Genomic DNA, 25206 nt, shown 5'->3' on the forward strand with positions numbered 1-25206 from the left:
CATCCCACTACTCCTGGAGCAGAGGAAGGGGCTTCCTGGCCACCATCTCTCCCGCTGCTCCGAGCTGACAAGAAAGGGCTTTTGGGCCACCATCCCTACCACTGCTCCCGGCCTCTGCCCCACCTCTCCCAGTTCAGAGGAGGTAATCTGTGCAGGCACCAACAGCCACCCCCCAGTGGAAATGAGAAAACATGTAAATAAGTCTCAAAAACAGACTTCCAGATCACCTACAGCAACCCCAAAGGGAAATTTGATTGAGCACTCTGATACTCAACCACCTGGACCCACTGAACTGGCAACAAAAGAGGATCTGGAAAAAATGAATTCAGAAATAATTTCTCAGTCAAGAGGGGAAACTGTGCTCCTAGTGCAAGACATGATTAATAAATCTAGAGAGGAGCTGAGCAACATGATGTAATCCCAACATAGAAAACAAATGGAATCCATAAAACAAATGCAAATAGATTTCCAGGAGATGAAAAATCCATTGAAAGTCTACACAGCAGAATGAGCCAATGTGAGGACAGAATTTCAGATATAGAAGAGAAGATTGCAATTAATGACCAGGAAAAGAAAAATTGCTTCAAAATTCTAAGGGAACATGAGAAATCAATCCAGTAGCTGCTAGATGATGCAAAGAAGAATAACATAAGACTGATTGGGCTCAATGAAGAAACAGGAGAGAGTGCAGATGACATAAAAAATCTCTTCACAGAAATAATGTCAGAAAACTTCCCAAACAGAGGAAAAGAGCTTGACATACAGATAAGTGAGGCATATAGGACACCAAATAGCCTTGATGAAAAAAAATCTACACATAGACATATAATTGTTAAGATTCGAGAAACTCAACAGAAGAACAAAGTTCCACAAGCAGTTAGAGAAAAGAAAGGAATCACATACACAGGAAAGCCCATCAGAATCACAGAAGACTTCTCAACACAAACCATCAAGGCAAGAAGAGCTTGGAGTGACATATTTCAAGGCCTAAAAGAAAACAGCCTCCAACCCAGATTTGTGTACCCTGCAAAACTATCTTTCAAAATTGATGGAGAACTAAGATACTTTCATGACAAAGAGCACCTTAGGAACTTAGGGAATATCAAACCAGCACTCCAAAGAAATTTACACAATATCCTAGGAACAGACATTGAGGATCACAACCACAGGAAGCAAAGCAGAATGAACCCATCTGGCATGACAAGAAATTAAATGTAAAGGGGCAGAACCCACAAAAAGAAACAGTCATGGAAATGACAAGTCAATATGTTCAGTTATAACCATCAACGTTAATGGTCTCAATTCACCAATCAAAAGAAATAGACTGGCAGAATGGTTAAGAAGCAAAATCCAACAATATGCTGCATAAAAGAAACACACTTAATTCAAAAGGAAACTCATAGACTGAAAGTTAAAGGGTGGAAAACAATACTCCATGCGATGGGAACCCGAAAAAAAGCAGGAGTAGCTATCCTCTTGACAGATCAAGTAGATTTCAAAAGAACGCTGATTAAGAGAGATGAAGAAGGACACTACATCCTTGTAAAGGGAATAATCCACGAGGAAGAGATGACAATCATAAGTATCCATGCACCAAACACTAGTGCGCCCAACTATATAAAACAAACAGTAACAGGCATGAAAAGTCAGACATGCACTAATACAATTGTGGTGGGGGACCTCAACACCCCACTGTCACAGATAGATAGATCAACTAGACTAAAAATAAGTAATGAAATACTAGAACTCAATCAAACTCTTGAACAAATGAACTTAACAGATGTTTACAGAGCACTTCACCCCACAAAATCAGAATACACATTCTTCTCAGCTGCACATGGGTCATTCTCCAAAGTAGACCACATACTCACTCACAGAACATGTTTAAGTAAGTGCAAAGGAATTGAACTTATCCCCTGTATCTTATCAGACCATACGGCGATGAAATTGGAGATCAATAGCAAAAGAAACTCAAAAAATTTCATAAACACATGGAAATTGAACAACACACTTGTGAATAACCAATGGGTCACAGAGGAAATTAAAGAAGAAATCAGACAGTTCCTTCAATTAAATGACAATGACAGTACAACATATCAGAATCTATGGGACACAATGAAAGTAGTCTTATGAGGGAAATTCATAGCAGTGAATACGCATATTAGGAAAACAGAACGATCCCAATTAAACAACCTGATGCTGCACCTCAAGCTTCTAGAAAAAGAAGAGCAGGACAACCCCAGAGCTCATACAAGGGAGGAAATTATAAAGATCAGAGGAGAAATCAATGCAATGGAGACTAAGAGAACAATACAAAAAATGAATGAAGCCAAGAGTTGCTTCTTCAAAAGAATCAACAAAATTGATAAACCCTTAGCCAGCTGTGTCAGTAAAAGGAAAGAAAAGGCCCAAATCCATGCAATTAGGAATGAAAAGGGTGAAATTACAACAGACCCAGCAGAAATCCAGAGGATCATCAATACCTACTTCCAGAACCTACATGCCAATAAGATGGAAAACACAGAAGAAACAGACAGATTCCTAGATACATGTGAATTGCCAAACTGGACCGAAGAAGACCTAAAAGCTCTTAACAACCCTATATCAACCAATCAAATTGAAAATGTAACTAAAAACTTATCAACTAAGAAAAGCCCGGGCCCTGATGGCTTCACTGCTGAATTCTACAAGACATTTAGAGAGGAACTGCTGCCACTAATGTTTAAACTCTTCAATGAAATTGAAAGGGAAGCAATACTCCCAAATTCATTCCTGGAAGCAAGCATCACCTTGATCCCCAAAGCAGAGAAAGACCCAACTGAAACAGAGAACTATAGGTCAATCTCACTAATGAACATAGATGCAAAAATCCTTAATAAGATACTGGCAAACAGAATGCAGAAGATCATCAAGAAGATCATACACCCTGAGCAAGTGGGATTCATCCCAGGGATGCAGGGATGGCTCAATATATGCAAATCAATCAATGTAATACACTACATCAATAGAGCCAAGGACAAAAACCACATGATTGTCTCCATAGATGCAGAAAAAGCATTTGACAATATCCAACATGCATTTATGATAAAAACCCTACGAAAAAATGGAATAGATGGTCTCTACCTCAAACTAATAGAAGCCATCTATGAAAAACCAACAGCCAGTACCATACTAAATGGTCAAAAACTGAAATCCTTCACACTAAAATCAGGAACAAGACGAGGATGTCCACTATCACCACTCTTGTTCAATATAGTTTTGGAAACATTGGCCATGGCAATTAGACAAGAGAAAGAAATAAAAGGAATAAAGATAGGAAATGAAGAAGTCAAATTGTCATTATTTGCAGATGACGTGATAATCTATACAGAAGACCCCAAGAACTCCACCAAAAGTCTTCTAGACTTAATAACCAAATTTAGTCAAGTAGCTGGTTACAAGGTCAACACACAAAAATCAATAGCTTTCCTCTACACCGATGACAGACTCACTCAGAGAGATATAGGCAAATAATTCCTTTCACAATAGCATCCAAAAAACTGAAATACCTAGGAATCATCCTAACGAAAGAAATCAAAGACTTCTTCTCTGAAAACTATGGCACTCTGAAAAGAGAGCATGAAGATGATATCAGAAAATGGACAGACATGCCCTGCTCCTGGGTAGGAAGGATTAATATAGTGAAAATGGTCATACTTCCAAAACTGCTATATAGATTTAAAGCAATTCCAATTGAGATCCCAGCAGCATGGACCTTGAGAAAACAATCCAAAAATTCATTTGGAACAAGAAGAGACCCAGAATAGCAAAAGCAATTCTAGGTAACAGAGACATGGCAGGGGGTATCACAATCCCCAACCTGCAACTATACCACAAAGCCACTGTGATTAAAAACAGCACGGAACTGGCAAAGAAACAGACCTGAGGACCAGTGGAACAGACTAGAAGATGGAGAAACAATGCCAGACACACTCAGCCATCTCATCTTTGATAAAGGAGCCAAAAACCCTCACTGGAGGAAAGATAGCCTCTTTAATCAATGGTGCTGGAAAAATTGGGCTTCAACTTGCCAAAGATTAAAACTAGACCTGTATCTCTCACCATGCACTAAACTAAAATCAAAATGGACAAAAGATCTAAATATTAAAATAGAAACTCTGAACCAGTTGGAACAGAGGTTAGGTAGAATCCTTGAAGACATCGGTGTAGGAAAAGATTTTATGAACAAAACCTCAGTTGCCCGTAAACTAGCACAAACAATCAACAAGTGGGATCTCTTCTTATTAAAAAGCTTCTGCACAGCAAGAGAAACCACCAGCAGTGTGAAGAGAGAACCCACAATGTGGGAAAAAATCTTCACCTGCTCTTCCTGAGACAAAGGTCTACTATCTCAAATCTATAAAGAACTTAAAAAGATCAGACCTCCCAAATTGAAAGACCCAATCTGAAAATGGGCTTCTGAAATGAACAGATATTTCTCAGACAAGGAAGTAGAAATAGCAAATAAATACATGAAAAAATGTTCAACATCACTGGTCCTTCGAGAGATGCAAATGAAAACAACGCTGAGATTCCACTTCACTCCAGAAAGAATGGCTGCTATCATGAAATCCACCAATAAGAAATGCTGACGGGGCTGTGGGGAAAGAGGAACCCTGCTCCACTGCTGGTGGGAGTGTAGACTGGTGCAAGCACTGTGGAAATCAGTATGAAGATACCTCAAAGAACTAGGACTGGAAGTCCCATTTGACCCTGCTATTCCACTGCTGGGGATCTTCCCCAAAGAATTAAAAGAATCATACCACAGTGATATATGTGCACCCATGTTCATACCAGCACAGTTTGTAATAGCCAAAACTTGGAAACAGCCCAAATGCCCATCAACTGGAGACTGGATAAAGAAAATGTTTTTTTTAATATGAGGGAGTACTACTCAGCCATAAAAAATGAGAAATTAGAGACATTCATAGCTAAGTGGATGCACATTGAGGCGATACTCTTAAGTGAAATAAATAGGACACACATGTGAAAACACCGAATAGTTTCTCTGGTGTGAGAAACTGAAAGTGTAAATAAGGACTAAATGTATAATAGGTCATGTGAAATAGGAAGAAAAGGGGCAAAGGGGTAGGAAGTGGGAGGGCTAGGGGAAAGGATAGAAGGGAATGGGATTAATATGAGAAAATGGAAAAATAGGAACAAAATCTTTGTAAATAGGGAAGACTTGAGGTGTTGAAGGGAGGGCTGGGCAAGGGTGAAAAATAAGAACCAAGAGAGACTATGTAAAGGTGCAAATTTCCAATGATGAATGTCATTATATTGTATACCTAAAATGTACCAATAATTAAAATGAATAATCGATAATGCAAAATAGGAAGAAAAGGTCCAAAGTGGTAGGGGAGGAGGGAATGGTACCGGAAAGGCAAGAAGGGAAAGGAAAAATTATGAGAAATGGAAAAAATGGAACCAAAGTCTTTGTAAATAGGGAAGGGTGGAGGGGTGAAGGGAGTGCAGGGAATGGGGAAAAGATAAGAACCAAGATACGTCATGTCAAGGTACAAGTTCCCAACGAGAAATGTAAATGTATTGTATACCTAAAATATACCAATAAAAGCATTATTTTTAAAAAGTTGAGTGTTCTATAAAATCTGGTGCCCTGACACTAGGTGCACACGAATTCATAACCCCCGTGTTCATATTCAATTGATTTCTGGGACATTACAGAGCGGCTTTTTAAACCTCTTACAGTTTGCATCTTCAAATCAACTTTGTCCGAGAGAAATAGAGATTGCTCACTTTTGATTTCTATTTGTTTGGAATCCTATTTTATACTCATTCACATTCAGTCAAGAGTGCTTTTATTGGTGAGGTGAATTTCTTGTAGACAAAGTGTAAGTGAGCGTCCGGCTCGGCGTTTTTGGGCGAGCGTGCTCGCTAGTACCCGGGAACGGGAAGAAGAGAAGTCCCCGGGGTGGGACTTAGTGGCGCCGGAAGCGTGCTGTGGCGGTCTGGACCCCGCCGCTGACCACGAGGCGAGATGCTCAAGTCCAAGACGTTCTTTAAAAAGACCCGGACCGGCGGCGTGCTGAAGATCGTGCGCGAGCACTACCTGCGCGATGACATCGGCTGCGGGGCTCCCGGGCGCGCGGAGTGTGGCGGGGCGCACGGGGGGCCGGCGCTCGAGCTGCAGCCCCAGGACCCGGCAAGCAGCCTCTGGCCGCGGCCTCACTACCTGCTGCCTGACACCAACGTGTTGCTGCACCAGATCGATGTTCTGGAGGACCCTGCCATCAGGAATGTAATTGTGCTACAAACACTTCTCCAGGAAGTGAGAAATCGGAGTGCCCCTGTATATAAAAGAATCCGGGATGTGACTAATAACCAAGAAAAGCATTTCTATACGTTCACTAATGAGCACCATAGAGAGACCTATGTAGAACAAGAACAAGGAGAAAATGCTAATGATAGAAATGAGAGAGCCATTCGAGTAGCAGCAAAATGGTACAATGAACATCTGAAGAAAATGTCGGCAGAAAATCAGCTGCAAGTTATCTTTATAACCAATGATCTCAAAAACAAAGAGAAAGCTGTAGAAGAAGGAATGCCAGCATTCACATGTGAAGAGTATAGAAAGAGCCTAACTGCTAACCCTGAACTCATAGATCGTCTTGCTTGTTTGTCTGATGAAGGGAATGAAATGGAAAGTGGAAAAATAATATTTTCAGAGCATCTTCCCTTAAGTAAGCTACAACAGGGTATAAAATCTGGTGTATACCTTCAAGGAACATTCAGAGCTAGCAGGGAAAATTACTTAGAAGCTACAGTGTGGATTCATGGAGACACTGAAGAAAATAAAGAGATAATTGTACAAGGACTTAAATATCTAAACCGAGCTATTCATGAAGATGTTGTGGCTGTGGCCCTTCTCCCCAAGAGTCAGTGGGTAGCGCCGTCTTCTGGGGTGTCGCGGTCTGGCCGCAACCTGTCGAGCAAGACCTGAGTGGGGACGTAAGGATTGAGAAAGAAGAAACAGAGTGACGGGAGGGCCCACAAAGACCCAGCGAGCAAGTTTATTTCCACCTCTCTTTTATACATTCAGTGAGTAAGGTCATTAACCATGACCTTTATCCAAAAACACCTGCTTCCTTGTTTGCTAGTTTTCTAGACACTCCTTGCCCTCAGGGGCTACTTTGTTTCAGGGGGTTACAGAAGGTTCATCTTGTTGCCAGGGCAATCTCTAAAGGTAAACATCGGAATTAGCGAAGACATGGTTCCCCATAACACAGTCTCCTGGATATTTATAACAGAGGGTAAAGTTAAAATGAAGCTTTTTGGCTGACACCGCTCCCCACACTGGGGTGTTACAGGATGAAGGTCAAAATGAAGATGATGTGGAAAAAGAAGAGGAGAGAGAGAGCACTTGCTTAAGACTGCTATAAATGAAAAAATGTTAAAGCCCACAGGTAGAGTTGTAGGAATAAGAAGAAGGAATTGGAGACCTTATTGTGGCATGCTTTCCAAGTCTGATATTAAGGAGTCAAGAAGACATCTCTTTACACCTGCTGATAAAAGAATTCCCCAGATTCGGATAGAAACCAGACAGGCTTCTGCATTAGAAGGACGGCGAATTATTGTTGCTATTGATGGTTGGCCCAGAAATTCCAGATATCCAAATGGACACTTTGTAAAAAATTTTGGCGATGCTGGAGAAAAAGAGACTGAAACAGAAGCTTTGTTATTTGAACACGATGTTCCTCATCAGCCTTTCTCCCAGGCTGTTCTTAGCTTTTTGCCAAAGATGCCCTGGAGCATTACTGAAAACATGAAAAACCGAGAAGACCTAAGGCATCTGTGTTTGTAGTGTGGATCCACCAGGATGCACTGATATAGATGATGCTCTGCATTGTAGAGAGCTCAAAAATGGGAATTTGGAGGTTGGTGTTCACATTGCTGATGTTAGCCATTTTATTAGGCCAGGAAATGCCTTGGATCAAGAATCAGCCAGAAGAGGAACAACTGTGTATCTCTGTGAAAAGAGGATTGACCTGGTTCCAGAGTTGCTTAGCTCTAATTTATGTTCCTTAAGGTGTAATGTTGACATGCTGGCATTTTCATGTATTTGGGAAATGAGTCACAATGCTGAAATCTTAAAAACAAGATTTACCAAAAGTGTCCTTAACTCAAAGGCTTCTCTTACTTATGCTGAGGTGCAGATGAGAATTGATTCAGCAACCATGAATGATGATATTACCACTAGTCTCCGTGGACTAAATAAACTCGGTAAAATTCTGAAAAAAGGAAGAACTGAGAAAGGGGCTTTGACATTTTCTTCTCCAGAAGTTTGATTTCACATGGACAGTGAAACTCATGATCCTATAGATCTACAGGCCAAGGAACTTAGAGAAACAAATTCCATGGTGGAAGAATTTATGGTACTTGCTAATATCTCTGTGGCAAAAAAAATTCATGAAGAATTTTCTGAACATGCTCTGCTAAGAAAGCACCCTGCCCCCCCCCATCAAATTATGAAATCCTTGTTAAGGCAGCTAAGTCCAAGAATTTGGAAATTAAGACTGATACGGCCATATCATTGACTGACTCTTTGGACCGAGCCGAGTCTCCTGCTTTTCCATATCTAACACTCTGTTAAGAATACTGGCCACTCGCTGTATGATGCAAGCTGTGTACTTCTGTTCTGGAATGGATAATGATTTCCATCACTATGGCTTAGCATCTCCAATATACACTCATTTTACTTCTCCTATCAGAAGATATGCAGACATCATTGTTCACCGGCTGTTGGCTGTGGCTATTGGGGCTGACTGTACTTATCCAGAGTTGACAGACAAACACAAGCTTGCAGATATTTGTAAAATCCTCAATTTCTGGCACAAAATGGCTCAATATGCTCAGCGTGCATCAGTGGCTTTTCATACGCAGTTATTTTTCAAAAGCAAAGGAATAGTAAGTGAAGAAGCCTATATCCTCTTTGTAAGAAAGAATGCTATATTGTGGTGTTAATTCCAGAGTATGGTTTAGAAGGGACAGTTTCTTTTGAAGAAAAGGACAAACCAAAACCACAGCTTGTTTATGATGATGGGACCCTTTCACTTAAAATAGGAGGGACGGTGTTCCATGCGTTTGACAAAGTTAAAGTGAAAATCACGTTAGACTCATCTAATCTTCAGCATCAGAAAATCCGAATGGCCCTGGTAGAACCACAGGCACCAGGAATAAGCATCCCGAATGAGATTTCAAACATGGACATTAATGAACCAGAGGAAAAGAAGAGGAAGCTTGAAAAGTAGCTACTTTCAACAGCAAACTTCGAAGACTTCCTTTATAAAAACAAATAACTTGAGAGAATACTTCTGAGCTCTGTGATAGTTTGTTACTTTTAAATTCATTTTGATAATGTCAGAAATTTGCATTTTTATTGAACTGTTGACTGTCTTATCATGCTACTTCATTTTTAGATTGAGCAGAACTATTTATGCAGAAAAATTCAATTGAATAGCCATCACTTAAATCGTGACAGGATAGCACCTTCAGGGATCTGTAAAGACCATTTAAATGGAGCACTCATCTGCTCATTGAAGAGATTAATTTTGCATAAGTACTTTGATTATTTAATATTTTAAAAAACTATTTCCCTACAGAAGGAAATAGGCAAATAACAATTCTTCCTAAATTTTGAAAGCTGTCAGTGTTTGGTACATAATCTCCTTTGCCATTTTAATTTTCCAAACTTACACAGCAAGTATTTCCCCACTATGATAAAAAGTCTCTTGTGGTCCTTGAAAGGCTGTGAATATTTGGGAATTGGTAGGAAGACAAACAGGGTATTTTGACCTGACTGGGAAAATAGTTTGTTGTTACCAGGTAGTAAGTGCGATCATCATCCTTGACCTTCAGCTCCAAAGTCTCCCCAAAAGAAGATATTAAAACTTAGAACAGATGGTACTTGAAATGTCTCCTTCTTGTTACTTATAAAAAACAGACAGTGGCTTTTAAATTGCGATTGTATCAGATTGTATATGAGAAAGAGAATTGTATTAAGGACATGTTAAAAGGAACCTATTAAAATAAGCATTTGGTGTAAAAAAAAAAAAAGTGTAAGTGAAGTCTTTCAAACACCACTATATCCTGGTCGAATGGTATCTATCCTAATTCTGACTTGTATATTAGGTGGACAGGTGTCCAAAGATTTCAAAAATGAAAAGAGTGAGACCTTATTATCCTGTCCTACCTCATTGGTTAGATCATGCTGCCTCTTCTGTGAAATCCCTTCAGGTGTGGACAAAGAATGGTGGGGCATGGGGAGAAGGAAGAATTGGGCAACAATAAGATAGAGGGAAGGAGAGAAATAGGCTCCAGTGAGAAGGGGCCCACGAATACATTTGTGTCCCAAGAAAGCAGGTTCAACTATGCTGGAAATATTAGGGATGCTTCAGAACTTGCTATCACTTGCTGTACATATTCTGTTTCCAGAACATTTAACAATTATTAATTGATATTCTGAGAGTATTTTTTCAAATTGCAGTTTTCCCACAGAGTCCAGGAAAATACTAGGACAGTGCCTGAAAGTGAAAGAATGACCTCACCTTTCCACCTGTGTGCTGGCTTAGGCAAAATGTAAGGAAAACAACCATGACAATGACCATGGGCCTCTGAATGTTGTTAGCAATGGTTGTGAAATTCAAGATTCTCCAGTACCGAGAGAGAGGAGACGGCAATCAGAAATGGCATGCTGATTATTTTATTAGAATATTGATGATGCAGTTATGACTGCGTTCTTCCAACGGGGTCATGTTCTGAAGGACGTCACCTTCTCATTCACTCTGTGAAAGCAACAAACAAGCAAGAAGGTTACAGAGGAGAAGTGACAGACAGTTCAAGAGGCTCCCAATATCTAGCTGGCATCACAGAAATGCAGCAGGTGAGACCCAGACATGTCTTCCTCTGACCTTCTTCTTCCCCTTTCCTTCCTAATTTCTGCCTGTCAGTTCTTCTTAGGCACCCAGGACATAGTGTGCTCTCGATCGTTCTTTGTGAAATGAAGAAATAAAGATGATTCCTAAGCTGTTTATCTTTTAGTTGCTACAGAAAATTATCAAAGGAATATTTACAAAGAGGATCACTGCAACACCTAATTCCAGGAATGGAATTTCAACCAATCAAAGTGACAACTAATGGGTTGGATTGATTCAAAATTATGGTAAAACTAAAAATTGGAGTAGTGTACAATTTATAAAACAAAGTAAGAAGAATGTAAGAAAGATTGATGGAAAAGGAAGAGAAAAGAAGAGAAGAAGGAGGACAGGAAGAAAGGAAAAAGGAAGGATGGAAAGAGGGATGGCTGGAAGGAAAGAAGGAAGAGAAATGCAGAAAGGGAAAGGTAGAAAGGAAAGGAAAAAGGGGAGGAGGGAAAGAGGGCTGGAGTACGGATGGAAAGAGAAAGACAACAGAAAGATCTGGATAACTCTGTGAGCTGACTTGGATGTTCACTACAAAATATGTTATGCCCAATGGGCCACACAGATCCTTGTGGCATCATTTTTAAGCCAGAATACCAGCATGACTTGCTTATATGTGTACAACTGTTTCAAAGAGGATGTGTGCAGGAAGTTATGATGCTGTGGGCTGGGGATGTGGGAGGTGGGATAAGACCAGCCTTCCAGATTCAGCTTCATGCCCTTCTCTTCCAGGAGCTTCTTTTCCATCTTGGGCATGGATTCCATTCATGGTAAGGATGTCCAAGTCAAGGTGACATGTAAGAGCACAGACGTGAATGTGACTCAGCAGGGGCACTGGCACTGCCAGTTGTGGTGTGAGATGGAACTGAGCTAAGTGTGTTCAGGTGGAAATGTGACATTGGAAGTCACTGGCACTGCGAAGGAGGCAGAGGACCAAGGGGGAGAACATGGCACCACTTCCTCTAAAGAACACCACTAACCATTTGGCAAAAGACAATTCTGGGGCAGCGTTCCTGAAAATCACTACTATCATGGGAGATTTGTAAAAAGAAAGGTTCTTGCTGGGCTAACCCTGAAGATCTGAATGACAATACTAAAAATTGGGCTTCAGTGACCACATCAACTGAACTTCATGCCAGATGAATGGCTGTCACACTGCACTTTAATAAGTATTGGAGTTAGGGCCAGTGTTAAAGAGAGAGCTTAAATCTCACCTGGAACTGCACTGAGATCATTGAGCTCAATCCCTGGGGTATTCTGGGTGGTTTATCCTTTGAGGGAAGTTGGGACGCACAGTGGGGCCTTCCAGGATGTCATGAGGAAAATACAGCTGCTTACCTTCTTCCTGGGGTGGACCTTGCTGGTTTCCAGGACGAGGAGGACGATTGGGCCGCTGCTGACCTCCTTGTGGGGGTGGACCTTGCTTATATAAAGAACGAGGAGGGCGATTCTGTGGGCCTCCTTGTTGGGGTGGGCCCTGCTGGTTTCCAGGAGGAGAAGGACCACTGGGCTGCTGCTGACCTCCTTGTGGGGCTGGACCTTGCTGATTTAAGGAGCGAGGAGGGCGATTCTGTGGGCGTCCTTGTTGAGGTGGGCCCTGTTGGTTTCCAGGAGGAGAAGGACCACTGGGCTGCTGCTGACCTCCTTGTGGGGCTGGACCTTGCTGATGTAAGGAACGAGGGGGGCGATTCTGTGGGCCTCCTTGTTGGGGTGGGCCCTGCTGGTTTCCAGGAGGAGAAGGACCACTGGGCTGCTGCTGACCTCCTTGTGGGGGTGGACCTTGCTGATGTAAGGAACGAGGGGGGCGATTCTGTGGGCCTCCTTGTTGGGGTGGGCCCTGCTGGTTTCCAGGAGGAGAAGGACCACTGCGCTGCTGCTGACCTCCTTGTGGGGGTGGACCTTGCTGATGTAAGGAACGAGGGGGGCGATTCTGTCGGCGTCCTTGTTGGGGTGGGCCTTGCTGGTTTCCAGGAGGAGAAGGACCACTGGGCTGCTGCTGACCTCCTTGTGGGGGTGGACCTTGCTGATGTAAGGAGCGAGGAGGGCGATTCTGTGGGCCTCCTTGTTGGGGTGGGCCCTGCTGGTTTCCAGGAGGAGAAGGACCACTGGGCTGCTGCTGACCTCCTTGTGGGGGTGGACCTTGCTGATTTAAAGAACGAGTAGTGCGATTCTGCTTCTCGTCTCCTTGTTTGGGTGGTCCATGTTGTTGTCCAGGAGGAGGAGGTGGAGGAGGTGGAGGAGGCTTAGGCTGGCCTCCGGGTTGGGGTGGTTTTGGACGTGGTCCAGGAGGAGGAGGACGAGGATGTGGCTTGGGTGGTTTCTCAGGTTTATCATCACCCTCTTCTTTGCTATCACCCTCATCTTCACCATCGCCTTCATCTTCACCATCGCCTTCATCTTTAACATCATCATCCACTGGAGTCTCGTGTGCCAGACCAAAGCCCTGGTGTTGGTCCTCAGACTCTGTGTGGTCATAGCAAAGGATAGATGAGCTCAGTGGCAGAAGACTCTCCTTCTCTACCTCTCTGACCTGGTCACATGCTCTCCTGCTTCCAGACCAGCCTCTTGGCTCCCTCTCTTTCACCCAGTCCCTTTCCACAGAGAGCTTCTCCAGACCCACTCACTAAAGACAGGCAATATGTGCAAAATCTCAGCCACTGGTAATTGAGAGTATGATTTCTCTCCGTTTGTCAGAAAAAGAAAAGTTGGACACCTGGAGTAAACAGAGGACATGGCTAAGACACATAAGAAGCAAAGGGGAAGGATTATCATGTATGCTGCCAGTTGTATTAGTGGAGACAGTATTGTAATAACTTTCTGCCTGTGAATCCAAGTCAGGACATGTAGGTTCTATGTAGAAATTTAGCTAGGTGCTGAGCAAGAGCCCTGGACTCCTGTGGAGGAAAACTGCAGAGATAAAAGAGACAGAAAGTGACGGTTCATATAGGATTCTTTGAAAAGTGGTGGCCATGTATTTATCATCTACAAGGATAGAGCTGAGTGGAGAAACATAGAAGAAAATGAGATAGTCTCATATTTCTGGGCATTTCACAGATGGCCATAGGTGTCTGAGAAGGAACATCGGCAAGATAGTAACCAGGGAGTGACTCTCAGCTCCGCAGAGGAGCTGAGGAGCAAAATCAGGATGCATCATGTGTCAGCGATCACTTCTGTGTGAGGACATGGGGAGCCTCCTCCTGGTGTCACTAGAGCTGGTCCTCCCGGTTACTGAAATTGTGAGCCAGGTCACAGTCCTCAGAATGGCAGGTGGGGAGGGTTTGTCTGTATCTCTAAGGGGAGTATGACAATCAGTCATGCCCAAAATGAAAGATCAACCTAATAAGACATTGCAGGATGGCAAAATATTCAAGGAAAGAAGGAAGAGAAGGTTGGCTGAGGATGAATGGGCCTGTACATGACACTAGGGAGGAGGAGTCTTCACAGGTGACCTCTAGGATTAAAAGCACAGATGAAGTGAAAAGTTCACTGTCAGTCTTTCGGGGCTCACAGATGCCCTATGAGGAAAGGTGATTTGCAATCCCAACATGAACATCCCCAAGTGAACCCTCTGTAGTCCACAGCCACTCTCTGTGCTCATCTCCTTGCAAAGTGAAGGATGTCTAAGGGTTTCCAGGGCAGTTGCTAGGCTGAGTCTCAAACACTTCTCACTACACCTTTGTCAATCCTCCTGTTTTTTCTCTAGAATCCCCCAAACATCACTGCTTCTTCTTTTTAAGTATTTCAGTTATTTCCATATCATATTTCTTGTTGCTCTGCCCTCCTCCTTCATTAAATCCTTTGCTCAAGTCAATGTTCTGCCTCAAGAAAGGAAACCAGCATTAAACAATTGTGGACAGAGTTACACAACTCCTCCCTGCACACTGAAATACTGTATGTGGTGGAGAGAAAACTAGGAAAATGATCCCTGATATTTCTCCGTCATTACACAGGTACTGAAATCTGTTACCCACTTCATTGTCTTTGAAATGACTCTTCTGTGTGTGCTTCTCTATAGAGAGTCCTGAATTCCCTTGGCAGAAAGGCTCCCAGCACCCTACCCGGATTTAGGTCAAGTCCTCACAGCTGGGCTCCCCTGGATGGGTCCTCCCATCATCCCACCCATCCTTCACAGCACAGAGAGCTGTATCAACAAACACAAAGCTAACCTGGTCATTTCTCTGATCAAAAGTTATAGTGGTACCCCTATTACCTTTCATAAAAGTAGAAGGTCTTGATGTGGAATGGGGACAGAATGGATCTTAACCCTGCCTTAAGAACTCCACCGGCCTGTATTTCCTTTTGTTGCTTTCCCTTGGTGACGCACCCTCTCCACCTCTGCAGTGTGGTCTCCTGAGCCCCAAGCAGAGTCCCATCACAGCCTCACCCCGCTCCCTTGTACCTTTGTATGAGCTCTCAGCTGAGCTCAGGGCCAGCAGGGCCGCTGTCAGTAGAACCACCAGCATCTTGCAGGAGGCTCTGGAGTTGCTCCCGAGTCTGTGCTGGGGAGACGGGGAAGCTCCCTTTATAAGGAGGAGCAGCACAATGGCGCCTTCAGCTCCATGCTCTGTGACCTCACAACTAAAATACCAGGATGACATGCATCCCTTGTTTCTGTCTGGGACAACAGCCCAGTAGGATGCATGGGAAGGAGCTTGTTCTCAATGATTTCTAAAAGCTGCAACATGTGATTTGGACAACAGGCTTGGTGGAACTTTGTCCATGCCTTAGGCACAGCTAACAGAAATGAAGTTCCATGATTGTGTGAGCTGCCACGTGTTTGCCCATGCTGTGCCTTTGTCCCGTCCTCTGCATTTCTATTTGAATACAAGGCTTGGTGTGAACATGTACATTCGGCTCAGCAGTGATCCTGTCAGCCCAATTGACCTGGTCAATAGCTAGGGTTGTCATTATTCCAGACACTTCCTCAGCTGTGACCTATGTTCCCCTGTTTGTGTATTCCACCAAAAATGTGATGATATACACTGCATGTCTTCTCAACTCGGGAAAGGGTTAGGAGACCCCCACATGAACATATGGGAACTAAAGGTTCATCTCAACCTGCTCAGACTCAGAAAGATTGTCCAGGATTCCAGGATTCCCTGCATCTGGCCCCCACTGGGGAAGCTTCAGTGCCATGTAAACAAATTCCTTACACAGACTGTTCTTACTAATGTTCCTGGGAGCCACTAAAGCAAAACGACCACAGGTCCCCATGTGTCGTGACAGGTATGCAGACTAATAGGCCCATGGTGTCTTGTGTGCCTAGACTCTTCTATGGTCTTTTCCTTTTTTAGGATGTTTTGCAAGAATGTGCTTAGGCATGTTACATTTGGAAACCTTGTGAATCACTACCACTGAATATTGATTGGCCATCAGTTTGCACCTGAAGAAGGCAATCTGCTTTCCTGGGACAGTCTCCATGGCCTTGCATCCACATTCTGGTTCACAGGCACACTCTACACTATTTCTCTAGATTGGCCTTCAGTACGCAGGATCTGCTCAACAATATTCTGACAAGCATGCCTTCCCACTCTCTGGGATCTTATTTGTGATATTATATGTTCCGATTCAATCCTCTGGCATTGACTCCTCATCTTATACTTGGCTTTTCCCTCATGCCTTTTAGGGGAAATCACTTATTGAATTTTCCCTCTGAGAGTTCCTTCTATATTTTACTAGCTATGTTACAGTTTTCATTTCAAAAATCGGTTGCAATTTGTAGGTTTCCAACAGAACTTCCCTGGGTGCACTGGCTGCTCATTCCCTTGGCTCTAGTGCTTACACCCTATTTCTATTAAGGGAAAATCTGAATGAGCGAGTTAAGCGGCTGCCATTCCAAATTTCAGAACTGTGTAGGTCTGCAGCGATTGCTCAGCACAGTGCAGAAACAGTGATACTTTGAGGACAGGTTGGTTGGAGGTAGGTAGGCAGGGCCATGTGACTTGAAGTCCTGAAAACAGGTCCCTGTGCTTCACTGGGTCCTCTGTTAGGCACATACAAGTGTCTGTACAGGTCTTCTCTGCGGCGTGAGGAGGATGTTTCAGGAAGACTTCCCACACAACAAAATTTGCTCCCTATACCGTAACTGGCATTGTGGCCAGTTAATGACTTTTTCCTGGCATCCATATGGACGGATCCTGAAGGAGAATATATATTTCCAGTGGACATTTCCAGTGAGTTAAGGGTGAAGTGTTCCACCTGTGCTGCTCAGCTGTATGGGAGGCAGACTACAGGCTTGGTCCGTGCAGATGCTTCTCTTTATTGCCATGGCTGCTTCTGGTTTCTAGAGGTACTGTAGAAGTTCACCTGGAGGTGAGGGGTCCTGAGCAGGTGGGGTATGGTCTTCATTCAGGTAACAAGGGAAGGTCACAGAGAAGGGACCAGGGTGAGTTCCAGGCAGACTTGCTCTCCTTGCTTGGACAGCTGGGGAAGCAGAAGTCCTGGAGAAGCCAAATTTGTCTTTGACCTAAGGGCCCTTGAACAGAGAAAGTCATCCTGACAAATGTCTTTTGGTCTAAGGCCTTTTTCTGATCTTCTACAATGGCAGCAAATGGTGGAAGGCATTGCTGTGTCGTGAAAGAAAAATATCATCTATGAGCTGAGCAGGCACAGCTAAATCAGTTCATGGAAGTATCACCAGGAAGACTGTCAGTCAGGGCCAGGCCTGAAGAAAGACATGGGCTGTGCAGGCAGTGCAGTGAGTGTCCGGGGAGGGGCCTTGTCTGCAATAATTCACTTCCCCCTAACACACCAAGAATGGAGTTAGTGACTTCCATGGCCTAATTCCTGCTCTTCTCCGGTTTTCTTTGCTCTGAGGGCCAAAACTATCTTCAGATTCGGTGAAGTTAAGGAAAGAAATTTAATTTCCCACAGCTTTGGAGACTACAAGTCGACCCTTAATATAGCAGCTCATTCCCTTTCCTCAGGACCCTCTCCTGGTGGCTTCTTGAGTATCGCCTCCTCACTGCATTTTCCATGGGGTCTCGTCTGCACGTGGAATCCTGGTGTCTCCCTGTGTCCAGGTGTCCTCGTCTAGTCACACGCGTCACTGTCAGGTTGGATTGTTTCTTTTCCTACTACACCTGTTATAAATTCATCACCTCTTTAAATTCCCATCCCTCCAAACACATATAGATTCGGAGGTACTGGCTTGGGCATTAAAACACAGAGAGTCCTGCAAGAAGACAAAATACAGCTCAGAACACCTGGCTGTGTGTTCTTCATTAACGATGGTTGCTTCATCCAATTGCTCAAAACTCGGAGTGATTTTTGACTCATCACTGCCCAGACACTGGCCATTAGCTAATCGAGTTGGTGCCACTTTCAAAATATTTGCTGCATATGGCCACTCCCATACATTGCTTTCTGGCAATGATTTTCTCTCTGTCGACCTATCATTATTCTGCCCACTGATACTGATAAAGGCTGAGTAGAATAGGAAACATTCAGTTAGCACTTGCTTTTTGCAGCTTCCTCTTCCTTGATAGGTCTCATCATCATCACCAGCTGAGCCCAGTGGCTCAGAAGCCACTGGGCCCCGGCCCCACACTCCTGCTACCATGCTTCCCTACTTTCCTGCTATCCATTTGCTTGGATGGTGAGAGGGAATGTGGTCCAGAGAACAAGGGAAAGCACTCATGATGGGTAGAGGGGAAGGGAGACATTCCTGAGATATGGAGAAGTGGAGTAAGAATCTTTTCTGATTGAGGTTCCAGCCATAACTGTTTACACAGACATTTCCTGTACTACCTCCCCGTTATGCACGGATACTCCTACCAGTTCTTTTCTTTTTAAAGAAAACTTGATAAAGTTGTTAAAGCCTATTTTTTGATGTCTCTCTTCAGCACAGTCTACTTTCAAGACTCTTTTGATACCAGGCAAAACAAGAGTGGATCTAAAACTCCATGAATTAGCAGTGGCCAGATCTCCACCTCTCCCTCTCATAACCTTCCTTCATTTCTCTCTCTGCTAAAAGCTGAACTCTGTCTTTAATCTTAAGTAACAAATGCTTATGTCAGAACCACAATTGCACAAGATGGCACACCAAGAATCCACAAATGGGATCAATCCAATGAAAGACTCCTGCGCAGCAAGGAACAAAAACCAAGGGAGTGCAGAGACAACCTACAGAATGTGGAGAAATTGCCAGTTACTCCTGGTACAGAGGACTAATATCTAGAATATATGAATAACTCAGAAAAATTTTGCCTCCCAAAACAAGAGGCCCAATCATAAAGTGGCAGTTGTGAGGAACAGACAGTTCTCAGAAGAAGTGCCCCTAGTCAAAATATACAGGAAGAAGTGCTCCATCCTTTTGGCCATTAGAGGAATTCAAATCAAAACACAGTAAGATTACATCTCAATCCAGAAAGAATGGCTATCAACAAGGACTCATAAACCACAGATGTTAGGTAGGCTGTGAGGAGAAAGGAACCCTTCTACACAGGTGTTGGGCAAGTATGATAGTACAACCATGCTGGAAATCAGCATGGACATTCCTCAAGAGGCTAAAAATAGAAATTCTATTTGAATCAGCTATATGTCTTATGGGTATCTCCTCAAAGAGTTAAAAACCACCACATTACAGTGATATATGCATTCCTATGTGTATAGCCACACAACTCATAAGAGCTGAGTTATGGAAGCTGTGCATATGCCCACTGATAAATGAATAGATAAATAAAATGTTATATTCATGCAAAATGGTGTACAACTCAGCCATTAAGAAGGATACCTTCTGGGCCAGGGATGTAGCTCAGTGTTTACGCTGCCTGCCTTGCAAGCACAAGGTCCTGAGTTCGATCCCCACTACCAAAAAAAAAAGGTAATGAATGATATATTTGAGTTACTTGTAGAAATATGGCTGGATCTCAATACCATAATACTAAGTGAACTAATTCAGTCACAGAAAGTTAAATGTTGCATGGTATCTCTAATATGACAGACCCAAAATATAAATAATTTAAAGAGCAAAATAAAGGAGAGATAGGAGTAATCAGGGAGCTAAACTCTGTGGAGATGAAGGAGATTGGGTAAGGCCAGAGGCCAGAGGGTAAAAGGAGGAAGAGGATATGAAACTACTCAGCTGCAGGTATGTATGTGTAAAAATTCTCCAAGATGCTTGTAGTTCTTATGTACCACAGATATAGACTAATAAAAAGTTTTAAATGAATAAATCACCAAATTTCTACAAATCAATCTTACATTCACAGATAGTAGCGAGCTATTGTTTTTGTATTTTTCTAGGTTTACAGGAGTCTCCATTGATTGTAGTTTCAGAAATTTCCAGAAGCACAAGCAAAGAACAAAATAGAAGAGTAATACATGGAAAATAGAAGTTCAAATATTTCCCCAATTACAAATTCCATTGTTTTAAAAATATTTCAATATATGTGCTAATTGGTCTCATTTCTACTACTCGTTTAAGATTTGTGTTATCTGTCTCTCTCTTTGTAAGAATCTCTTCGGTTATGTCTTGTACTCTGAGTAACTACTTTGAAAATAATAAGACACAGTGAATAACAATCACTTTTCCCATATTATTTGATTATTAAATTTTACTTTTTATAAAATTAAAGAAAATTACATAAGATGAAGAACCACGGATGGTAATGAGGACTAGTGTGGGAAGGAATCTCCCTACATTCTTGGGGGCAACGTTAGCTAAGAAAACTACCATAGAAACCACTGTGGAAATTTCTCAAAAAACTAAACTAAGAAATGCTGTTTGATCCAGCTGTATAATTCCTGAGTTTTGTTTCAAAAGAATGAGTGAGCATCCTGTAGTGATACATGAGTACCTATGTTTATAGAAGCACAGTTCACAATAGCCAGGCTGTGGAAACAGCGTAGTGCCCACCACTGGATGAAACAATAAATAAGATGTGTTTTGTATACACAATAGAATATTCTTCAGCCATAATGAAGAATGAAATCATGTCATGTGAAGAAAAAAATGAATAAAACTAGTGACCATAATATTAAATGTAATAAACCAGATTCATAAAATTAAATATCACATTTTTAGTATATGTGCTGCCGAAGCAAGCACAAATATCACATTTTTACATGAGAAACCAAATAAATGAAATAAAGAAGAAACGACTGGAAACTAGGAGGTAGGTCTTAAGAGACAAAGAAAGGGTTTGGGGAGGGAAAAATGAGAGGGGGTTAATGGGATAGAAAATATTAAGATACATTTAGTGCATATACTTAATGTACCATCATGAACCTCAGCACCCTATATGACTAACACGCACCGAATCAAGCAAAATGTCCTACAATTACACTACTGAGGGATGCATAGCTGTAGAAAAACAGCCCTACATTAGGATGCTCTTCCCGGCTGAGGAGAAACATCATGGTGAATTGAACTGTAAACAGGTAGAGGATGAACAACCATGAATTATTTCTCATGTAGTGGAAGCGCAAGAGATGATCATTTAGATTGTATTTTGAAACAAGATTCAATTTCTTGAGACAGCAGGGGGATTATTTGCCTTGGATTAACACAACTTTGTTCCCTTCCAGCAGCCTTTTCCTGAGATAGCTCCAAATCTCAACAGCTGCCATGGTAGAGCATTGCTTCTACCTGTAGGCTGCCCATGTGTCCTATTTTCACTGCAACAAATGAACACAATCATGGAGCTGAAAACATGAACCTAGTAATTGCCGGGCATTCTGTAGTTTCGAAATGGAAAGTGTGCCTTAAAGAACAAGGCAATAGCAAGCTGTGCTCTCTTCTCCCAGCTCTAGGAAGAGTTGCTCTGGAGTCCAGCTACACTCTTTGGCTCCTGCTCCTTCATTCAAGAAGGACAGTATAACTGATCTTAGACCTGGCCTGATTTCAGTTGTACGCTGGTACTTGGACCTCTTTCTTACACACTTAGGGACCCTGGAGATGATATTGGACTAATCTGGGAAATCCAGGGAGGCCCCTCTATTGCAAGCTCCATCAAGGAGTAGTGTTAATTCCTGGTTGCCTTGTCATTTCACAGCTTATGAGATTTATGACAGACAGCTTTGGGCAGATGTTTCCTTCCTCCTCTAGAGAAGACAGTAGACCTCTCAACTGGGTTTCAAGTTGAATGTACAGTTCCTAATGTTTGTTTGTTACTGTTCAAATGGGATTGATGTGAGTGGATGTGTGTGAGTTCCTACAACGTTGGTCAGTGTGGTGTATAGTTGCACTTTGCAGCATGTCCATGCCTAGCGTACAGGACTAATTAGAAAGGTACAGGTGTCCTCTAAGATTCTGTGTTTGAGAATGGGACAGTCTCTGGAGTGGTGTGCACATGGGATTGAGGACCTGTGGATCTCATCTAGCTCTGCTACTGACTGTGGGATAACCGCACCCAGCTTCCTCTCATGAAATGAGACAGTCACGGCATTTGGAATTTTCATTTTGTTCTCTTACTGTGCACTTCAAAGCACCTTACAACAATCTGACATTGTTACCTTGTTGCACTGCTTATTACCTTATGTCACAGACAGATATTTCACGTTCCTCCCTGTTTTCATATAATATGTAGCAAATATGCAACTGTCATGATGATCTTCTGCCAGAGCCATCAGATGTTAAGATTCCATCAGCGTCTTGGTCTCTGAGCTTTTCTTCTGAATGGAAAAAGAGTTCCAGAGCCTCTCCCATCTCCTCTGATAAAAGAACAGTCTTGTGCTGCCTACAACTACCTTGTTATCTCCTTTTCTCATTTTTAGAATTTCAAGTAGACTCTAGCATGTAAGCTTATGATGAACCATTAGAAGCATTTACAAATTGGTCCAGGGAAATGTGTCAGGGGGATTCAAACAGTTGAGCGGTATTGTCTGTCCAGGATGGCAAAGGTGTTTGTTTCCAACACCAGCTGGGTCAGAGTGCATGGGCAGAGGAGGAGGAGATGGGGCCCAGCTCGGGCAGCTGTGGCGTGTGTGCCATTGGGCAACTGGCCCTGGGGGAAGGGGCACTTGAGACCCTGGGTGTAGGTGGGGGCCCTTAGGGTGATGTAGACAAGGTAGGAACAATGCCTCTGAGACAGCCCTGTGCCACAGAGAGGAACAGGAGATGAGGAGCCTCCCCTGCTGCAATATTGTTCCGTACATGGAGCACATTAATTCATATCAAAACCAATTGTGCAACTATCAAAGAACTGCAATGTCCATTTGTGCCACAATATATTCATACTTTCTGAGAAGATTTTGATAGTTCTGTGAGCATTTCTATTCCTGTAACCCAGAAGCACAACCAAATTTGAACCATTTTGTTGTTAAATACTCCTACGTAATGTAAGCATTGGCCTTTCTCAAAGCACCCCGACAGGGGCAGGGGGTGAGGGTCACTGTGCTACCACCACATGATGCCACAAAGCGCCGGTTCTCCTCCTCAGCCTGTGTTGACCCCGGTGTGGAGGCTGCTCCTTTTCTTTAGTCGGGGAGGGATTTCTGGCTCCTGCCCAGTTTCTAAGGAAACAACCCTGTCTGGGAGGGGCAGGGGGAGAGGTGTCTTCTGTCATCTTCCCAAGGGTCCCCCACTACCCTTGCTGCACTCTGGGAGGCAGGAGGGGTGCAGGTTCCACTTGTAACACTCGGTGGGGAAGAGCGAGGGTTCCCGTGCCCTAGGCAGAGGCGATCTGGTTTCCACTCTCCTGCCACCCAGCTGTGCTGGGCAGCCAAGGAACCCTATTTCTGCCTCACAAGTGAGGAGGAAATCTCTCCCTTCCAGAGATGCAGCTTCTCGTGAGGCATCTGGCCTCCAGACAGGTGTCATGGGCTAAAGGTTTCCAGTCTCCCTGGGCTGTCACCTTGATCCAGAGCTAAAAACAATAGGATTTTATCAGGGAATTTTCATCTGTGACCACTGGCATTTCTTTATTATTGGCTTCTCTCACTTCATATGTCACAGTTTAAAGACCAAAAATATGTACACTGCTCAACATCTCACCCACTCCACTCCCAGGTCCCTATTTTTCCATTCACACCATTTTAGCATCCTTTGGAAGTTCTTATATAAAATTCCAGGCATTTCATTGTACATATTGGAGGGGAAAGTCAGAGTGCCCAAGCTCCACATTTCTAGAAGCAGAGTTGCTTGGCTTTAGGTAGAAGGAAGCAAACGTTGCTTTTCTGTCCATAGTTTTGCTTCTTCAGCCAGGCTGGGTTTTACTTTCTGGGCTGATGTGCCCTCCACCAGGGCAGGAGCTGGGACAGGCAGTGTTGAAGCTCTCAGGGAATCTCCAGAGTCACTGTGCCTCTGTCCTTCCTTCCCCTCTTCCCCTGCTTTACAGCTCAGACATCATAGGGAGTGGGGGATGTGGCCCCATGCTTTGCTTAGGAACATCAGGCTACTGCTCCACCTGAGATGAAGGGGCCGCATAGGGGAAGTCCCTCAGCCCTGGCTGCTCAGAGAAGCTGGGGTGCTAAGAGACAGGGCAGGAGCTGTGGGCTCCCTGGGGGCTCTTGCCCCGGGCGGGCCATGCGCTACCTGTCCCACCACCAGGGGGCAACAAGTCCCTTTGTCTTTGTTTCCTCTGGGCCTGCTGGTTGTGAGGCCAGCTCAGAACTAGGGTGGTGCTGCGGAGACTCAAGCAATATCTAGGGGGCTTGGACTTGTCAGCAGAAAGCGTCTGTCTCTGCTGAGATCCAGTGGGGCCTCGAGGTTTGTGGGACCCTGAGTCTCCTTAGAGAAAAACAGAGAGGTGATGTAGCCCAAGGCAGCAGCAGTTAAAGTATTTAGGTTTTTTTGGAGACAAGGTCTTGCTATGCAGTTCAGGCTGGCCTTCAACTCGAGGAGATCCTACCACCTCAGAGGCCTCCTCAGTGCAGGGATTATAGGCTTGTGCCATCCTGCCTGGCATAGAGCATCTACATTCTTTCTCCCTACACCAATCTCCTTATCAAACCGTTTTGGCCACGCTCTTGGTTCTCTCTCCCTTCAAACTTGTCCCATGCTTTAAAGGCTGAGAATTTTCCAGCCCTTGCCATTCTGCTTCTCCACAAATGATGAATTTCTTCAATGCCTGCTTGATTTCTTCTCACCATCACTGTAATAGTCACAAGAGTGCATGCTGCATCCACAGTACCTCAGCAAGGACTTTATACCATGTAATGTTTTAGTTCACTACTCTTACCTTCTGCCTGTACAAAATGTGTGCACAGAAAGTCCATTCTGCCATGCTCTTCACCACTTTTAACAAGGAAGGCCTTTACTGCAGTTTGCAATCATTTCCACATTTCT

The 25206-nt window shown here is 43.4% G+C and overlaps 1 protein-coding gene and 1 pseudogene across 1 annotated transcript; one reads left to right on the forward strand and one right to left on the reverse strand.

Annotated features, from left to right (window-relative positions):
- Positions 1 to 6037: 6037 nt before the first annotated feature.
- LOC147827523 (exosome complex exonuclease RRP44-like) lies at positions 6038 to 9308 on the forward strand (annotated as a pseudogene).
- A 1480-nt stretch (positions 9309 to 10788) lies between these two features.
- On the reverse strand, positions 10789 to 15482 carry LOC147827524 (uncharacterized). The gene is made up of 3 exons (XM_087213595.1): positions 15376 to 15482; positions 12315 to 13439; positions 10789 to 10841 (listed from the first exon to the last, which is right to left on the reverse strand). The coding sequence occupies exons 1-3, from the start codon at positions 15437 to 15439 to the stop codon at positions 10837 to 10839; spliced, it is 1194 nt and encodes a 397-aa protein (XP_087069721.1). The 5' UTR covers positions 15440 to 15482; the 3' UTR covers positions 10789 to 10836.
- Positions 15483 to 25206: the final 9724 nt, after the last annotated feature.

The sequence above is a fragment of the Heterocephalus glaber genome, unplaced genomic scaffold, assembly GCF_053883595.1.
Source record: "Heterocephalus glaber isolate CG9 unplaced genomic scaffold, H.glaber_assembly_v1.0 deba00001444, whole genome shotgun sequence".
NCBI lineage: Eukaryota > Metazoa > Chordata > Mammalia > Rodentia > Bathyergidae > Heterocephalus > Heterocephalus glaber.

What these genes read in the sequence shown, in the direction of transcription:
- LOC147827524 (XM_087213595.1), bottom strand. Translation starts at nt 15,439, where the DNA reads ATGCTGGTGGTTCTACTGACAGCGGCCCTGCTGGCCCTGAGCTCAGCT. An exon ending in AGCTGAGAGCTCATACAAAG is followed by an intron (nt 13,440 to 15,375) that starts GTACAAGGGAGC and finishes ATGACCACACAG; the next exon opens with AGTCTGAGGACCAACACCAG.